General features: G+C 61.3%; 3 protein-coding genes across 6 annotated transcripts in view; 1 reads left to right on the top strand and 2 right to left on the bottom strand.

Moving 5' to 3' along the window:
- Positions 1–511: 511 nt before the first annotated feature.
- Positions 512–4691, top strand: TOR2A (torsin family 2 member A). 3 transcript variants are annotated; one of them, XM_057405925.1, is made up of 4 exons: positions 512–653; positions 2478–2653; positions 2994–3121; positions 3666–4691. In XM_057405925.1, the coding sequence occupies exons 2-4, from the start codon at positions 2547–2549 to the stop codon at positions 3908–3910; spliced, it is 480 nt and encodes a 159-aa protein (XP_057261908.1). In that variant the 5' UTR covers positions 512–653; positions 2478–2546; the 3' UTR covers positions 3911–4691. The 3 variants fall into 3 exon arrangements, with proteins under 3 accessions (XP_057261908.1, XP_057261906.1, XP_057261907.1); XM_057405923.1 differs by lacking the exon at positions 512–653 and adding an exon at positions 1189–1201; XM_057405924.1 differs by lacking the exon at positions 512–653 and adding an exon at positions 1412–1418.
- A 5924-nt stretch (positions 4692–10615) lies between these two features.
- On the bottom strand, positions 10616–16781 carry CERCAM (cerebral endothelial cell adhesion molecule). Of its 2 annotated transcripts, none has more exons than XM_057405948.1 (13): positions 16759–16781; positions 14449–14559; positions 14208–14325; positions 13986–14120; positions 13707–13911; positions 13508–13627; positions 13256–13332; positions 12998–13104; positions 12757–12889; positions 12514–12641; positions 12219–12422; positions 11200–11436; positions 10616–10662 (listed from the first exon to the last, which is right to left on the bottom strand). In XM_057405948.1, exons 2-12 carry the CDS (start codon positions 14520–14522, stop codon positions 11202–11204), a joined length of 1536 nt encoding a protein of 511 aa, XP_057261931.1. In that variant the 5' UTR covers positions 14523–14559; positions 16759–16781; the 3' UTR covers positions 10616–10662; positions 11200–11201. The 2 variants fall into 2 exon arrangements, with proteins under 2 accessions (XP_057261931.1, XP_057261930.1); XM_057405947.1 differs by lacking the exon at positions 16759–16781 and adding an exon at positions 15838–16088.
- The window catches only part of COQ4 (coenzyme Q4), a 53952-nt gene continuing 50531 nt past the window's right edge, over positions 13404–16824 (bottom strand). The window contains exon 8 of the mRNA XM_057405952.1: positions 13404–13413. The gene's annotated coding sequence lies outside the window, so the exon portion shown is untranslated. The remainder of the gene's footprint in view (positions 13414–16824) is intronic.

A 16824-nucleotide genomic window follows, 5' to 3' on the forward strand; every position in this document is an offset into this window, starting at 1 on the left:
TGTAAATACATTGTCATGGTCGCTCCTTGATGTACAGACTCGTGAAGGACAGCTCTCGTTGTAAATAGGCTCATCCGTTGTCCTGTAAATACCTGTACATACCCCACGGGTTCGGTTCTTACATACAATAAACTTTTATGCTGTTCCCACGGGGACCCCTTGTCCTGTGGGTATCATTTAAACGAGCCCCGAGACCCCAGGGAGAGCAGATCCCAGGGCAGGGCCGCTGATGGGGTCTGCAGTGCTGAACCCGGCCCTGGGGGCACTGCACGGTGCGCGCCCTGTGCCCCGCTGCAACGGGGACCGGGGTCCCCAGCGCTGGAACGGGGGCCTGGGACCCCAGGGCAAGGGGCGGGGCAGTATGGGCTAGGCCACGCCCCCGTCTCACAGACCACGCCCCTTGTCTCAGGCCACGCCCCCTCACGGTGCACGCCGGGAGCTGTAGTCCGGGCGGGGCCGCAGCGGGCTGGCGGCCGCCATGGCCCCGGGAGCGGCGGCGCTGGCCCCGGCCCCGGCCGCGGTCCCGGTGCCGGCCCTGGTCCTGCTGGTGCTGGCGGCCGCCGCCCGCCCCGCCGCCGCCTCCTGGGACCTGCGGGCGCTGCGCTGCGGCTTCTCGGAAGACTGCGAGTGCGGCTTCGGGCCCGACCTGCGCGGTCAGCGGGACAGGGGTGGAGCGGGCGGGGGGGAAAGGGATGTCCGTGCGGCGCGGAGCGGAGCGGCACCCGGCGGTGCCGGGCTGGGTGACAGGGAGCGAGCGGCGATCGCTGACAAAGGGGGAGCTCAGCCCGAGCCTTGCTTTGCCTTCGCGCAGGTCTGGAGTGCGAGCTGGCCGTGAGCTTGGTGGGGCAGCCGCTGGCGAGGCAGCAGGTGGTGAGGGCGGTGAGGCAGTTCCTGGCGGAGCAGAACCCGGTGAAGCCGCTGGTGATGTCCTTCCATGGCTCCACCGGCACCGGCAAAACCTACGTGAGCTCCATGCTCATCCGCTACCTGTTCCAGGGAGGGCTGCGCAGCCCCTACGTGCACCAGTTCTCTCCGATCGTGCACTTCCCCCATGCTGAGCACATAGAGCAGTACAAGGTAAGGGATGCTGCACACAGAGCAGTATAAGGTAAGGGATGCTGCACATAGAGCAGTACAAGGTAAGGGATGCTGCACACAGAGCAGTATAAGGTAAGGGATGCTGCACATAGAGCAGTACAAGGTAAGGGATGCTGCACATAGAGGAGTACAAGGTAAGGGATGCTGCACATAGAGCAGGACAAGGTAAGGGATGCTGCACACAGAGCAGGACAAGGTAAGGGATGCTGCACATAGAGCAGGACAAGGTAAGGGATGCTGCACATAGAGCAGGACAAGGTAAGGGATGCTGCACACAGAGCAGTACAAGGTAAGGGATGCTGCACACAGAGCAGTACAAGGTAAGGGATGCTGCACATAGAGCAGGACAAGGTAAGGGATGCTTCCAGCACCATGCTGCTTGGTTGGGTTTTCTTTGGTTACGTCTTGCTCCTCAGTTCATCCACACTTGGGCTGTTTCCTGGAGTGCAGCAGCAATAACAGCTCTTTGTTTCACCCTCTCAAACCCTGAGTGAGTGGCTCCACACACTGGCTGAAGGGTCCTCTAGTAACCGTGATACACTCCAGCACCGAGATCACTTTCATCTTCCCCGCAGCAGTCCTGGCCCTGATCACGTTCTCATTCCTTAAATATTTACACAGCCCTTTGAACACACAGACAGAAGTGCTTTGCTTAGATGAAAGGCACTAAAATTCCCCCACTGCTTTCCCAACAGCTTGATGACTGAAGCCTGCGTATCACTGAGGCTTGTAATGCCCTCCTTGCACAGCGAGCAGCTCCTGAACAGCACCTCTAGGCTCTTGACCGTGCCACTCTGTCTCTTAAGGCTGAGAAGGGGAAAATCAAAGTCTGAAGGTTACCTGGCAAACTCCCAGCAGAGCACTTGGTCATTTGGAGTTTTGTTGTATTGCATCCTTGAAGATACGCTTTCAAGAAGGCAAACCCCATACTGGGTGCAGTGCTGTTAAGGGTAAATGCATGCCCACAGATGACATGAGTGGGTTTGTGTGGGCTGGCATCCACATTGAAGTAACCTCAGCATTTTAAAGAGCCAGAACTCTCCTGGGTCATGGTGTTCCACCAGGATAGGAGCCAGCTAAAAGCACGCAGCAGTTGGGAGCAGAACGTAGGGAGCTGTAGGAGTAAATCCCCAGCTTTAGTTTGCTGCCTCCTTTAAATCCATAAGAAAACATCTACAATAGGCTCATAAAGCCTGGAACAGCCACTGTGTGAAAGCCACAATACAGGAGGCATTGTGCTGGCTGTTCCTGCTCTGGGGAGGTGGTGCTGTGCAGGGACAGACTATTTTCAGCACCTTCAGCTCTGCTGCAGCTCAGGCCTTGGCTCTGAACTTCCTTTGGCATCTCCTTGCCTTATGGCTTGGTGGTATCTTTCCCAGGAAAGCCTGAAGCACTGGATCCAAGGGAACCTGACGCGCTGTGGGCGCTCAGCCTTCCTCTTTGACGAGATGGACAAGATGCACCCAGGCTTAATCGACGTGATCCTGCCCTTCCTGGGACCCTCGTGGGTTGTGTACGGGACCAACTACCGCAAAGCCATCTTCATCTTCATAAGGTAAGAGAAGCTCCCCTGTGGCATCACAGGGCCTCCCAGCACAGTGTTTCTCCTCTGGGCAGAGATCACACCTCCTTCAGAGCACACACTTGTTCTGCTTTGCCTTCTCTAAGCCTCTAAACATACCAAGAGACAGAGTTTCATTGTGAATACAGACCTGGAGAGCATGAAAATGCTCTTCTGTCCCTGTTACTTGGCTGCCTTTACAGGAGTCATTTTAGGCCAGGCAGCGGGAGATCCTGGCTTGCCCTCATGCAGGCTGCAGGGTGTGAGGTGCCACCTCTCCTGCAGCACCGTTTGCCCTGGATAGACACTGAACAAGCATCTCCTTCTCGTGCAGCAACGCAGGAGGGGAGCAGATCAATGCAATGACACTGGACCTGTGGCGAGCCCGCAAGGACCGGGAGGAGATCAGCCTGCAGGACCTGGAGCCGGCCGTCTCCAGAGCCGTGTTTGACAACCCTCACAGTGAGTCCATGGCACAGAGCCCTTCCTGCGGGATCAGAGCCCGGCAGAGGGAGCCCGGCCCATTCCAGGCAGCCACCGACACCATCTGCCACCTCCCAGGCAGCCAGAAAGGGACGAGGGGGTTTTGAGGGAAGGGAACTGCAATTCCCTGGAGGTTTCCTGGCAAAGGGAAGGAATATCCCGGTCTTTGAAGCCAGCAGACCTGTTGCCATGTGCAGCAGAGTTCTTTGGAGACGAGGTGGCTGTGGGATGGCAAACAGCACAGCACACTCACTGAACCAAGTGAACCAAGATGTACTGATCCCCACTGCCCTGGTTCTCCTTGCTTTGCCCTTGTCACAGGGAGAAGAGCTTAAATTCGGAGCAGCCAAGCTAAATTCCTGGTTCCTGGAGAACAAGTGCATTGGGGGATGAAGGGGGGGAACAACAGATGGGTTCAACTCTCCCCTTGTACAAACCTAAAGCAGATCTGCCTTTGAACCCCAGGGACTGCAGAGACTTTGAGGGTAAAACCTGTAACCTGTCTCTTCCTTTGCTTTTGCAGGTGGATTCTGGAAATCTGGGATCATCAATGAAAGTCTCATTGATTTTGTTGTGCCCTTCCTCCCACTGAAGCACCACCACGTGAAGCAGTGCGTGGTCAGTGAACTGGTGCAACAAGGCCTCGAAGTGCGCCCAGGTGTTGTGCAGGAGGTGGCTGACAGCATTCCCTACTTCCCAGAAGAGGAGAAAATATTCTCATCGACAGGCTGCAAAACAGTGGCCTCTCGGATCAGCTTTTTCTTGTAGTCATTGGTGATCTTGCTCAGAGCCATAGGGAATGGCTGCAGAGCTGCAAAGCAGCAGAGCCCGGGGCTGGTGGGATGAGCAGTGGGAGCTCCATGTTCCCTCCTGGCATTCTCCTCCCAAACTCATCCTTCCAGCCCTGAGGATGCAGCTGTGGGACCAAGCTATGTGATTTAAAGCACTTTACTGGTGTACCCTTGCCCAGGTGAGGGTGGATCCATCACCCAAGACATCTGTGACAACAAGGGGATGATGCTAAGAGGGTCTGCAGTGTCAGGGAGGTTTGTGCCCCTACCAGCAGCACCCACTTGCAGCTCTCCCCTCTCCTGGCAGCTATTGATGCCCAGCACAGCAAGATTCTGAGCCCATGGAAGAGTATCTCTTTCCTACAGCATTTTAACAGGCTTTAAAACCCTCTTAAGGGTGGCTGTGCCTCAGCTCTGTGGTACAACGTGACAGAGCTGACTCCTGCAGCACTGCCTGTGAACACCTTCAGCATTGCAGCAACGGTTTCTTGTCAAGGAAGCTTTAGAGCCAGCTTCTTTCCAGCTTCCTTTCACTGTGAAGGGTGCTGGTAGGGGCCAGCTTCACCATCCACAAGCGTGAGGGTGGATGTGGGAGATGGCAACACCCCCTTGTCCATCTTTCCCCTAAGGTGCAACAGTTTTCCCTGCAGCAAAGCAGGACAACAACAACAAAGACTTCTCACTTGCTTTACCAGCTATGGAAACTTCAGTCCTACCTCCAGGGAAGCCCATGGTGCCAGTAAAGGCTTTGAAAATCACTTTTATTCAGTGATGATTTGTACAGCAGGCCGAGAGCTGGTGCTGGGAGCTGCTGAGCCTCTTGCACACCCTTCTGCTGGTCAGATCTTGCAGGTTTTGACTGGGTCAGTGCCCACTCTCCAGCAGGGGACCTGGGGACAAAATAGAGAGGATGATCAGTGCTCCATGCTGCAGAGCATGGGATGCACAGCACCACTGGCCTTTCACCGGGTTTTAATCCACTCTGTGCAGTCAGTTATGGGAGAAGAGGTCAGAGGAGCTGGAATCTTTCACTGAGAAAAAACTACCCAAGGGATAGGGATGGGGACAGGGACACTTCCCAGTGTTCTGCTCAGGCCCTGCACTGCAGTGAGCTGCCAGCAGCTGGGACCATTCCAGCTCCTGGGACAGTGATTTTAGACATCACCCGAACGCTGCCCGAGAGCTGGTGGTTTAGATGGCACCAGAATTCTGCCTCTTCCAGAGCTGTTACCAACTTCTATTTTTAAAATAGAATCTTTTATGAAATAAGCAGTCCTTTACCTGGATTCCTCACTTGGAAGCTTTCAGCTGCATGGATGCAGTGGGACTTTGGGGAGTTAGCAGCATGGGACAGATGCTCTCCAGTCTGGTATCTGGCCCATATGTCCTCTGCAGAGGAGCCAGTGCTGGTGCAGGAGGGACACTGGGGCTCTGAGTCCCAACAGCGCTTCTCACCCGCTGCAGAGCACATCGCTGGGTGCTAAAGCCACGGGCACGGAGCACAGCAGGAGGTGGGAGCCATGTCACTGATGCATCCCTGTCCCGGGGACCCTTTACCCTCTGTGGATGCAGGCCCCCAAACAGCAAGGTGATGGCGTCCTCCCACCGGCCACAGGAGCAGCAGCCCAGCTGCAGAGAGGGAAAGAGCCGTGAGCGAAGCCCAGGGACGCGCTGGGGAGCACCGAGCCCCGGGAGCAGGCACCGAGCCCCGGGAGCAGGCACCGAGCCCCGGGAGCAGGCACCGAGGCTGGAGGGTACCCAGGGGCCGAGGGCCGCGCTCCCCAGCAGTGGGGGCAGCCGAGGGGAGCCGGCTCCGTCGCCCCTGAGCGAGTGCCCCCGCACCGGGCTGCCCCGGCGCCGAACCGCGGCTTTAAGCGAGGGCGGGCGGAGCTCGGTCCGCCCCGCTGCCCGCAACCAGCATGGCGGCGCTGCCCGTAAGCAAGATGGCGGCGAGGAGACGCCGGCCATTGGTTGCGCGCTGAAGTGACGTCACGGGAGGATGCAGGCGAAGGGGTGCGGCGGGAGCGCGCGTCAGGGTGGAACCGGGGGGGAGCATCGGGGTGAAGGGATTGGGATGGGGAGAGAGGGATAAAGGGATCGGGATGGAGAGAGCGGGATCAGGGAATCAGGATAAAGGGATTGGGATGGGGAGAGAGGGGTAAAGGGATCGGGATAAAGGGATCAGGATGAGGAGAGTGGGATCAGGGGATCGGGATAAAGGGATTGGGATGGGGAGAGAGGGATAAAGGGATCGGGATGGGGAGAGAGGGATAAAGGGATCGGGATAAAGGGATCGGGATGGGGAGAGAGGGATCAGGGGATCGGGATAAAGGGAGCGGGATGGAGAGAGCGGGATTAGGGAATCAGGATAAAGGGATCGGAATGAGGGGATCGGGATGGGGAGAGTGGGATCAGGGAACTGGGATAAAGGGATCGGGATGAGGAGAGTGGGATCAGGGGATTGGGATGAGGGGATCGGGATGAGGAGAGTGGGATCCGGGGATCGGGGTAAAGGGATCGGGATGGGGAGAGCAGGATCAGGGGATCGGGATGAGGAGAGTGGGATCTGGGGATCGGGGTAAAGGGATCGGGATGGGGAGAGCAGGATCAGGGGATCGGGATAAAGGGATTGGGATGAGGAGAGCGGGATCAGGGGATCGAGAGTGGGATCAGGGAATCGGGATAAAGGGATCGGGATGAGGAGAGTGGGGTGGGGAGAGTGGGATGAGGGGATCAGGGTAAAGGGATTGGGATGAGGAGAGATCAGGGGATCGGGATGAGAAGAGTGGGATCCGGGGATCGGGATAAAGGAATCAGGATGAGGAGAGCGAGGTCAGGGGATAGGGATAAAGGAATCAGGATGAGGAGAGCGAGATCAGGGAATTGGGATAAAGGGATTGGGATGGGGAGAGTGGGATCAGGGCAGCGGGATAAGGGGAGCACTGGGTATCAGGAGGGGGGACCCAGCCAGCCGATGGGAGCTCGAGGCTTTGGCAATGGAAGGGGTATCGGGGCCTTGAGGGGCAGGGTGGGGGGTGCCGGTGCGATGATGCCCAGGGCCCAGCCCCGCTGACCCCTGCGTGTGCCGCGGCACAGCGTGAGCATGGCGGTGCTGGAGCGGTGCCCGACGGGTGGCGGGGGGACAGGCGGTGCGGAGCCGGTGTGGTGCTGGCCACGGCTCACGGTGCGGAGCTGGTGCTGCTCCAGCCACGGCCTCCATGAACCTCAATGGGCGCAGCGTGGCCAGGGCGGGTGAGCGGCTCCGGAGCCTGCAGGGACAGCCCCGCTGTGCCCATGCCGTGTGTGCAGGGGGTCCTGGCGAGTGTCCCCCCCATCGCTGGGGTGCTGGTGCTGTTTCCATAGTGAGAGCTGCAGCCTCCTGCCCCCCCCGAGACATTGACCTGGTTCATGATGACCTGGAGCAGGCCCTGGGCAAGGTGGAGAGCAAGGTGGGGGCAGCACGGGGTGTGGGGTGCCCAAGCTCTGCCTTGGGAACAGGGATTAGGAGCCATCAGGATGGCATCAGGTGTAAGGGACCCGTGACCTTTGGCCTCTGACCCCATGACTGACCCAAAGTGTTGGAACTCAAAGCCCTTGACCTCTGACCCTGTGACCTTTGATCTTTGGCCCGGTGACAGTTTGATCTTTTGTCAATGACCTTTGATCTGTGACCTTTCTGCCTTGTACCTGCGACCCTTTTGACCTCTGACCCCGGTGACCTTTAATCCTTGACCTCAAAGCCATTGACTCCTATGCCCTCGAACTTGCACCCTGTGACCTTTTGGTCTTTGTCACCTTTGACCTTGTGACCTGTTGACACTAATTTTTGACCTCTGACCCATTACCTTCTGACCTTTAACCCCTTGACCTCTGGTTTTTAGCCCTGCCATACCTTTGCAGGCACCAGAGCCATTCCCAGTCCCATCCCTCCATCCTGGCTGTCCCCATCCCTCCATCCCTGCTATTCCCATCCCTCAATCCCAGCTGTCCCCATCCCTCCATCCTGGCTGTCTCTATCCCTGCTGTTCCCATCCCTCCATCCTGGCTGTCTCTATCCCTGCTGTTCCCATCCCTCCATCCTGGCTGTCTCTATCCCTGCTGTTCCCATCCCTCCATCCCAGCTGTCCACATCCCTCCATCCTGGCTCTCTATCCCTGCTATTCCCATCTCTCCATCCTGACTGTACCCATCCCTCCATCCTGGCTGTTCCCATCCCTCCATCCTGGCTGTCGCTATCCCTGCTGTTCCCATCTCTCCATCCTTGCTGTTCCCATCCCTCAATCCCAGCTGTCCCCATCCCTCCATCCCTACTATTCCCATCTCTCCATCCCAGCTGTCCCCATCCCTCCATCCCTGCTGTACCCATCCCTCCATCCTGGCTGTTCCCATACCTCCATCCTAGCTGTCTCTATCCCTGCTGTTCCCATCCCTCCATCCTTGCTGTCCCTGTTCCTCCATCCCAGCTGTCCCCCTCCCTCCATCCTGGCTGTCTCCATCCCTCCCTCCCAGCCCCAGGCTGCAGGACACACACGGGCACTGCAGCCCCCAGGTGGGACCATTCCCTCATTCCCCACGCAATGAGAGACCCTAGGATCATGCTGGGGGGGGGTGTGTCTCTTTAACATTGGGTTATCTCCCCTCCCAAGGGGACACAATGGGGTCCAATCCTGCATCAGCACTTTGCACTCAATGTGAGTGGCCCTTGGTGTAAGGAGATCACTCCTGCCCCCACCTCGACGCTTGGCTCCTTGTGCCCCCGTTCCTCTCCCCCCACACAAGCCCCTGCTCCTTTTCCTCTCCCCCTTTCCCCTCTCCCCTCCTTCCCTCTGCTTCCCCAAGGGCTGACATCAGCTTGGCTGCAGTGAAGGACATGGAAACAATCAGCTGGAGCGGCTCTGCCAGGCCTGGCAGGAGCCTGGGAGCTTGGCCCAGCCCAGCAAAACCTCTTCCAACATCATGTTTCTTGGAGCAAACACTCAAATCCACCTGGAAAACACAAGGAGTTGCTCCCCCCCGTGCCAGCCCCATTCCCTCTCCAAGCCCCTCCATCTCCCTCCTCCTCCCCAGGAGAGGACCCTGCTGCGGGTCAGCATCGGGCGGCCGGAGGATGCGGTGCCGGTGCCCAGCTCCATTCAGCACCATGGAGCAGGAGAGGCTGGAGCAGGGCCTGGCCAAGGCAGCGACCTGGCTGCTGGAACACATCCTGTGGGGCACAGCACCCGCGGGGGACAGGGGCTGATGTGAGCCCTGGGGACCCCATGGCCAAGGTGCTGTGGGTGAATCGGTGCTGGTCCCACAGACCTCGAACCCCTCATCCCTGGCTCCCTGCTCCTGCCTCTCTCTGTGCTGCTGGCAGAACTGGGGCCATCCCTGGCTCTACGGCTCCATTCCATGGTCCCAGCCCTGTTCCACCAGCACAGGCTGGAGGGAGCCTTCCAGTGGAAAGCAATGGGAGCCACTTCCACATGGTCCAAACCGTCTGGGCTTTGTTGAGAAACCATAGCAAAACCAAGTTGCTTGGGATTTCATCATTGCTGCAGCAGTCTCAGGGCTGCGGTCATAGGTTTAAACCAAACCCCTGGAGCATCCAACTGGAGCTCCTGCTCCTCCTCATCGACCTGTTACAGGTCTCATGTGGAAAGAGCAACCCATCACCACCATGGTGTCCCAAAGCCCCAGCTCTGCCCGCACATCCTGCCCCTCCTGTGGCTGCACTGAGCTCCTCACCTGCATCCCAATGGGCACTGGAACCCTTTCCAGGCCACACGTACCGCAGGCAGCTGTGGTTCCTTACTGCACCCAGCTCCTCTCATAGCTTTGAGGCTACCTGCGACCAGGGGCAAGCAGGGCACGGACATGTCCTGTGCCTGTGCTGGCCGGGTCCCGCTCCATCACCTTCCTATCAAGCTGTGGGGAGAACCCCAGCATCTCCAGGAGCCGGGTGGGGGGCTCACACCTCCCCGGCACACACAGCCCATGCCTTGCTGCAGTGTCTTTAAGGAAGCTGCTCCTCCAGCCCAGAAGCCCCTGTTCCCAGCCCCACGTCTCCCTGCTGCGGGGCTCTTTAGCACCAAACAAGCCTTGGAAAGCCTTGAACGTCCTCCCGCAGAGCTGGCCACGAAGGTGACAGATGCCGGAGCGCAGCAGGGCTGGGCTGCACCCGCCGGTGCTCAGCCTGATGGCAGGTTTCCAGTCCCAAGGCCAAGCCTAGTGTCAGTGATGGAGATCATTTCGATCGGCGTTCCCATGGGAGAGCCCAGCTCTGCGGAGCTGCCACCCTCATCCCCAGGGAGAGCTCCAGCCCCCTTCTCCCTCCCTCTCCCCGTTACAGGTTTCATTCCCAAAGCGATTCCCAGGCAGGGGAACACCAAGGTGACCCCGTTGGACGTTAATGGGGGCAGAGCTCACACAGCCTGCTTTAATCCTCCCTGGGCTTCAGCCCAAGCGTGGCACAGGCGAGGCCCGCTCAGCAGCAGGAGGCCACGTGTGCCCCCATGGGAGCCAGCCCCAAAAACACTCCCCAATGTCCAAGCTGGGAGACAGCAGCGTTGGCACCATCCGGAGTCGTGTCCTCTCCAGCGCTCCATTGGGAAGGGGCTCCCCATGGAGCAAATCCTGCCTCGGGTGGATTCCGCACCTCCAGATGTGCAGAGCCCTGAGGATGGGTCCAGCAGCGGCTCCCGGGCAGGATGAGGCCGCCGGTGCTCCCGGCTGGGTCAGGATCCATCCCTGCGAGGTGAGGACACGGACGGGAGCGGTCAGGGCAGCCCCAGGCGCTCTCGCCTGCAGCACAGGCAGCGGGGGGGGGGCCGTTTCCAGCCTCCCCCGGTCTGGCTGCTCCCAGGGCAGGAGCTGCTGCCAGCACAAGCAGCCTCAGGCAGGGAACGTCTGACCCGGGTTAACCGTGGCGGTGCTGAGCGCTCCCACAGGCACAGCCCCAGCAAGACCCGTTTTGGGGGGGGGAACGGGCAGTGATGGGGTGAAGCTTCCCCTGCAGATACCGCCAGCTCCCTCCGTATGAGGGTGACCTGCAGGAGGTTGTCCTTGCATCACTTGAAGGGGAGCAGCAGGACCTGGTCCCCTCCAGCCCAGCATCCCCATCCCTTCCCCTGCCTGGAAAAGGTCTCATCTGTTTCCCAGTGCTTTGTGATGGGCAGAGCTGCTGCCACATGCCGAAACTAAACATCTGGGGCACATCTGAACGCAGGGAGACGCTTCCCAACCACTCCATCCCCATTCCCATCCCCATCCCAGCACCTCCCTCACCATCAGAGCTCATCGCGGGCGGTGGAGCGGAGGTAACTGCTGCCACCCCGCGGGTCCCTCAGGGTCTTGTGTGAACCAGCCCATTCGGTCTTCTTGGCATCATCATCCCAGATGGTGGAGGTCTCGGTGTCGCTCAGCCAGTTGCTTTCCCCAGCGTAGTGAGTGGGATAAACCAAGAGGGGATGAGCCGAAAACACCAGCAGGTCCCGGGGGGAGAAGTGCCGCTTGTAGTCCTCACTGGGGAAAGCGGAGCCGAGAGCAGGAATTGGCTCAAAGAGCATGGCCAGGGGAGGAAAAGGGCTGGGAAAAAGCCCACCGAGCACACAGGGAGGGCACCGGTGTGGGGCTGGTGATGGGGAGGGACACGGGGAACCGGGGATGGGGTCTGGGAGCTGCCTGTGCTGCTGCTGCCTGCAGAACCTGGCTGGGGAGGGCCCATGGAGGGGAGGGGAGCAGCCCCAGTGGCATGGGGCCAGCGTGGGCACGAAGGGGTTCTCTGGCTCAGCATCCCACGGGCAAGCATGGGGCACCCAGCTGCTCCTGGCTCACATCCACAGCTCTAATCCACCCCTCCGCGCACCTCCAGCCTCCCCTCACACACCCGATCCCTCTGTTCCGCTCTGTCTTCCCACCCCTCTCTGCCCCAGCACACCATCCACCACCCGCCAGACACCGGAGGTGCCCCAAGGTGGGGCTGAAACCCACAACCAGGGGCAGGGAACCACATAACCCCCCAGTACCAGGGTGCAAGGGGCTGCTCCCCCCCCACACCATGCTCCAAGCCCCCTGTGCAGAGCCAAACCCAAGCCCCAGCTCCATCCCATCCCCGTGCTGGCTGGGGGCCATTTTCCAGTGGCGGCCAGGGGGGGAATGAGCTCATGCTGCAGATGTTTTCCTCCAGCATGAGTAACGCTGGAGCTGGGGGGGGACGGGTGATGGCTGAGAAGAAACACATGGCGAGCCCTCCATGGTTCTCCATCAGCGCCCCACTGCTCTCCATTGCACCCCACGTTCCTTACTTGGGGTGCCTGTCGTACATGATGGGCAGGAACTCATCCACCGGCAGCATCTTGGACAGGGGCTCAGCATCCAGCAGCTTCTGCGCCCCACGGCGGGAGATGACGTAGGCCAGCGTCCAGTAGGAGTACCCGGCCACCACCAGGTTCCGCACGCCCTGCACAGGCTCCTCATCCTCTGCGTTCACCTGCTTCCTCCCCAGGTAGCTTCAGGGCGGGGGGGGGGAAGGCATTGAGCCGTGAGCCCCAGCCCTGGGGACCCCCATCCTGCCTCCCCCCCCATGTCCCCATCACCCACATGAGGTCCCAGTCCCGCTGTGCCCCATCCAGCTCCTCCATGAGGCGCCGCAGCCGTGCCGGGAAGGCGGCCTCGAAGCGGACGTCATCCTCGAACACCACCGAGCGCTCCAGCCCCCGGGATGCGATCTGTGGGTCCAAACACCCTGTGTCTCCCCCTGTCCCGCAGGGACCTGGTGATGCTCATAGGGTCGCTGCCCCACACTGGTTGCTCTTAGGGACACCCCCCCCCGTGTCTCCATACCTCCTTCCAGATGTTGTAGTGGCTGAGGAAGCAGCCGACTTCACCCTTGGTAAGCGTGCGCCCAGAGAAGGGGTCGTAGTAGCCAGGGAGCAAGTCCACCCCCAGCACCTTGATGTCGCTGCTGTTGAGGGCACTGCAAGGCGAGGGCTGCGTCAGCAGAGGTGTGATCCCCAGCCCCCAAAGTCACCCCATGGTGACGGGAGGAGGTGGCAGAGCAGGGACGCGTCCCCTTCGTGGTCACCTCCCATCCACAGCATCCACCACGCGTGGGGTGATCTCCAGCTCCCGCAGGGACGCCAGCATCCGCCGGCGCCGGTCCGGCCGCCGCACCAGGTTGATGAGGAAGATCTGGGGAGGAAGAGGAGACACCAACAAGGGGCCACGTTGTCACTGAGGAGTGGAGGACAAGGGGGTTGGCTGAAGCCTGTGGTGGGCTTTGCCAGAGAGGGACAGACATGGGGACATGGCGGGGGGGGGGGGGTGTCCTTTGGGCACTTACTTCATCAAAGCCCATTTTTGTGAGTGGCTTGGGGAGGAGGGAGATATGCCTGGAGCGCTGCATGGGGGGGCCATCCACTGCAGAGAGAGGGGACACCCCTTCGGTCCAGCCCAGACATCCCTGACCAGGAACCAGGTCCTGGTCACAGCCTGGGGACGGGGACACCCCCGGGACCCCACCACCCATGGATGCTCACCCATGGATGCTCACCCACGGATGCTCACCCACGGATGCTCACCCACGGATGCTCACCCATAGCCTCCAGTGTGAGATGCACAAAGTTGGCACGTTCATCCTCCTGTGTCTGATGAGCCTTCACGGGGACGTTGATGTAGCCAAAGCGCTGCTGGTTGCACACGTGGACATCGGCGCCTGCCACATGCGATGGGTGAGCACCACAGCCCCCCCTCCCCGCACCCCCTGCCCTGCCCCAGCACCCCCCAATCCCCACCGGCCTCCTGGCAGGAGTATGCGAAGACGATGATGTCGTCGAAGGCCCAGGTGTAGTTGGGATGGGGAGGGTAGAAAGCCAACCGCGACGTCTCCTCCTTCCTCAGGTCAATCAGGAAGGTGCCATAGACCATGGGGACGGGGAAGCAGCCCAGCCGCTGCCGGTTCTTGGTGGGGAAGTAGTCAGCCGTGCGGCGGTAGTACCCCTGCGGCACACGGTGTGATGGGGGGCACTCCCACCACTGGGGGTCCCCTTCCCCGTGGCTCTCTAGGGCGGTACCTGGGGTGTGATGCCGCACCAGAAGTTGGAGTAGAAGGTCTGCGAGTCCAGCATTGGGGCCACCACCGACTTGTTCTGTGCCATGAGAAACCGGAGGGTCTGGTTGTTGGTCAGGATGCTGTCGGTGTCCACAAACTGCGGGGGGAGAACAGCATTAAGTCTTGGAGGTGTGGGGATGCCCACATCGGCCCCCCCACTCCATGGTGCCCCACGGCCCTTTACCAAGATGTAGTCTGCTCGCTGCTCCCGGGCGTACGTGAGAGCCTCCTGCTTCAGCCTCATCAGGTTTTCGTAGCGCTGATCGCTCCAGTGCTTGGGTCCGAGCTCGTCGGGGTAGGAGCTGGATAGGGGGAGGCAGAGATTGACCCCATTCGCTGGGAACACAGGCTCAGTGCATGCCCCAGCTCTGCCTTGTGCCTGCATCCCATGGTAGGAAACGGAGTCAGCTCTCCCCCAGCCTCACCTGGGCTCCTCCTGCGCCTTCCATGCCACCGAGTGGTATTCACTGCCCACAGCACCCAGCCACTCCTGCAGCATCGCTGTCGTGTTGTCCGAGTTGTGGTCTGTCGCGCACCTGCGGACAGGACATCGGGAACTGGGGACTCCCCAAAGGGACGAGCACGGCCCCATCGGGCACTCGGAGCTTCCCTGGGGAGAAGAGGCCGAGGCGGTGACGGAATCGCTTGGGAACGTAACGTGTAATTTGGAGGGACAGAGGCTGCGCTGGCAGGAGCAGGAATGGGTCATTTCTGCCTGGTGCTGGAGCTCTCACCCCGCATCCCTCAGCCCAAAGCAGCCCCTGTGGCTGCCCCCCACAAAGAGCATCGGGGCACAGCAGCGTCACCTCCCCATCCCTGTACCCCCCAGCACCATCAGACACAGAAAAGACCCCAACAAGCAGCAACCCCCCTTTCCCAAGCCTTCCCTTGCCACGTGCAGCCTCCATCCCCTGCTCTCCCACCCGACCTCACAGCGACGCTCACAGAGACCCCAACACAAACAGGGCTGAGCCCCACACTGCAGTGGGGCAGACCCCAAAAGCCCATCTTGTCCAGACCTGTCAAAGAGCTCCAGGGCTGCCCCCCCCCTACACTGGTATCACGGGGACTCCCTGGGACACAGGGGACAAGGCAGGACCTGCCCCCCCCCCCCCCCAAAAGGCCCCTGTGCCTTGGGGCTCTGCTCCCCCTGCCCCAGCCCGGACCCCCCCAAACAGCCCAGGACCCCCCCAAAACAGAAAGTTCCCAACGAGCTCAGATGGCGGCAGCGGAGCCGGGACACAGAGGAGGGACGGGGGCTGCTTCCAGCCACCCCCTGCAGGGTAAAAGGGGGCTTAGGGGGTGCCATTGGGGAAGAACCCCACCAGCCCCACAGCTTCAGCAGGGAAAGGTGGGGTCCTGTCCCCTCGCCGTGGGGCAGCGCCAGCCCCTCCCGGATCCATGCTGGGTCCCACAGCCGGGGCAGAGCCGGCCCTCGCTCCTCGGGGCTGGGGGATGTCACCACCAGGATCCCTGCTCCTCCTGGACTCCCCCATTCCCTCCCAGGACCCCGTCCTCCCAGTTCTCTGTTCCCCCCACCCCGGCCCCCTTTACTCCAAGACCACCCCGAGTCCTCCCCCTCTCCCCAGCTCCCAATTTCCTCCCCTACATCGCCCTTTGGGTCCCCACCAGCCACTGCTCCCCATTCCTCCCATAACCCCCCCCTCCCCATTCCCCATCACCCCCGTCCCCCGCTCTCATCCCCATCCCCGGGGCTCCCCATTACCCCGGTTCCCCATGACCCCGGCTCCCCCGGGGCTCCCCCTAGTCCCCCCCATTCCCCTCCATCCCCGGACCCCTCCCCGGTCCCTCACCACAGGGCGATGCTCCCCGCGGGGTAGTCCAAGCGCTCCAGCGCTCCCAGGCAGTGCGGCAGCGAGTGCTGCGCGTTGCGGGCCAGGAGGGCGAGCACCACCCGCGGCGGGGCCGGCCCGGACCCGGTGCCGGTAGCGGTACCGGTGCCCAGCACCAGCACCAGCAGCAACAGGGAGCAGAGCGGCCCCATGGCGGCGGCGGGCGGGGAAGGGGCGGGCTGAGACCCGCCGCGCTCAGCGCAGCCCCCCCGCCCCTTGGCCCGGCCCCGCCGCGAGCCCCGGGGGCGGGTTTGGGTTGGGTTTCGTTAAATAAAGCTGATACCGGTTAAAAGAACCCGGAGAGCCCATGGGAGGGGGGCGGAAGTGGGGGGGGTACCCCCAGTGTCCCCTCAGTGTCCCCCCCCACTGCCAAAGTGCTCCTGGGCTTCCCCGTGTGCCGCCTGACAGCTCCGGGTCCTGCTGTGCCCAGCATGGCAAGGGCAGTGGGTGGGTGGGCTAGAGGGTGAGGGGCTCATGGTTATGGGGGGGATCATGGCCGGGGGGGGTCATGGCCAGGGGGGCTGGCGGCTGGATGGGGCTTGTGGCCAGGGTGAGTCGTGGCCGGGTGGGCTCGCAGCTCGGCCCCATCACAAGCCCACCCCACCAAGCCGTGTCCCCACCGGGCCCATATGTCTGACCATGTGCCCCCCACAGGAGTGCCTGCAACGTGTCCAAAGCCCTGGGGCCTGTGGGACGTGTGGCCACAACCGCGGGTGAACCACCCAGTCCTTAAATACAGCCCCGGGAGCAGGCACAGCCCGGGAGGAGGCCTCGTCCTGCGGGACAAGAGCACCCCGGGGTGCTCGGCACCCCCTGATGCGGTGGCACTGGGGTGCTGGTGAGGCCCCTGTGCCATGCATGCATGGCCAGACCTGCACCCACCGGCAGCGAGATGAGGGTCGGGCCGTGCGGATGCTCCCGATGGATCCCCACATCCCCCGCGCTGCC

This window comes from Pezoporus wallicus, unplaced genomic scaffold (genome assembly GCF_028554395.1).
Source record: "Pezoporus wallicus isolate ANWC-B61680 ecotype Strahan unplaced genomic scaffold, APGP_CSIRO_Pwel_v1 contig_4684, whole genome shotgun sequence".
NCBI classification, from domain to species: domain Eukaryota; kingdom Metazoa; phylum Chordata; class Aves; order Psittaciformes; family Psittacidae; genus Pezoporus; species Pezoporus wallicus.

Excerpts from the sequence above, each read along its gene's own strand:
- TOR2A (XM_057405925.1), top strand. The coding sequence starts at position 2,547 with ATGGACAAGATGCACCCAGGCTTAATCGACGTGATCCTGCCCTTCCTG. Across the intron at positions 2,654-2,993 it reads GCCATCTTCATCTTCATAAG|CAACGCAGGAGGGGAGCAGA; the intron begins GTAAGAGAAGCT and ends CTTCTCGTGCAG. Across the intron at positions 3,122-3,665 it reads CGTGTTTGACAACCCTCACA|GTGGATTCTGGAAATCTGGG; the intron begins GTGAGTCCATGG and ends TTGCTTTTGCAG.
- CERCAM (XM_057405947.1), bottom strand. The coding sequence starts at position 16,028 with ATGGGGCCGCTCTGCTCCCTGTTGCTGCTGGTGCTGGTGCTGGGCACC. Across the intron at positions 14,560-15,837 it reads GCGGGGAGCATCGCCCTGTG|GTGCGCGACAGACCACAACT; the intron begins GTGAGGGACCGG and ends TCCTGTCCGCAG. Across the intron at positions 14,326-14,448 it reads AAGGCGCAGGAGGAGCCCAG|CTCCTACCCCGACGAGCTCG; the intron begins GTGAGGCTGGGG and ends CCCCCTATCCAG.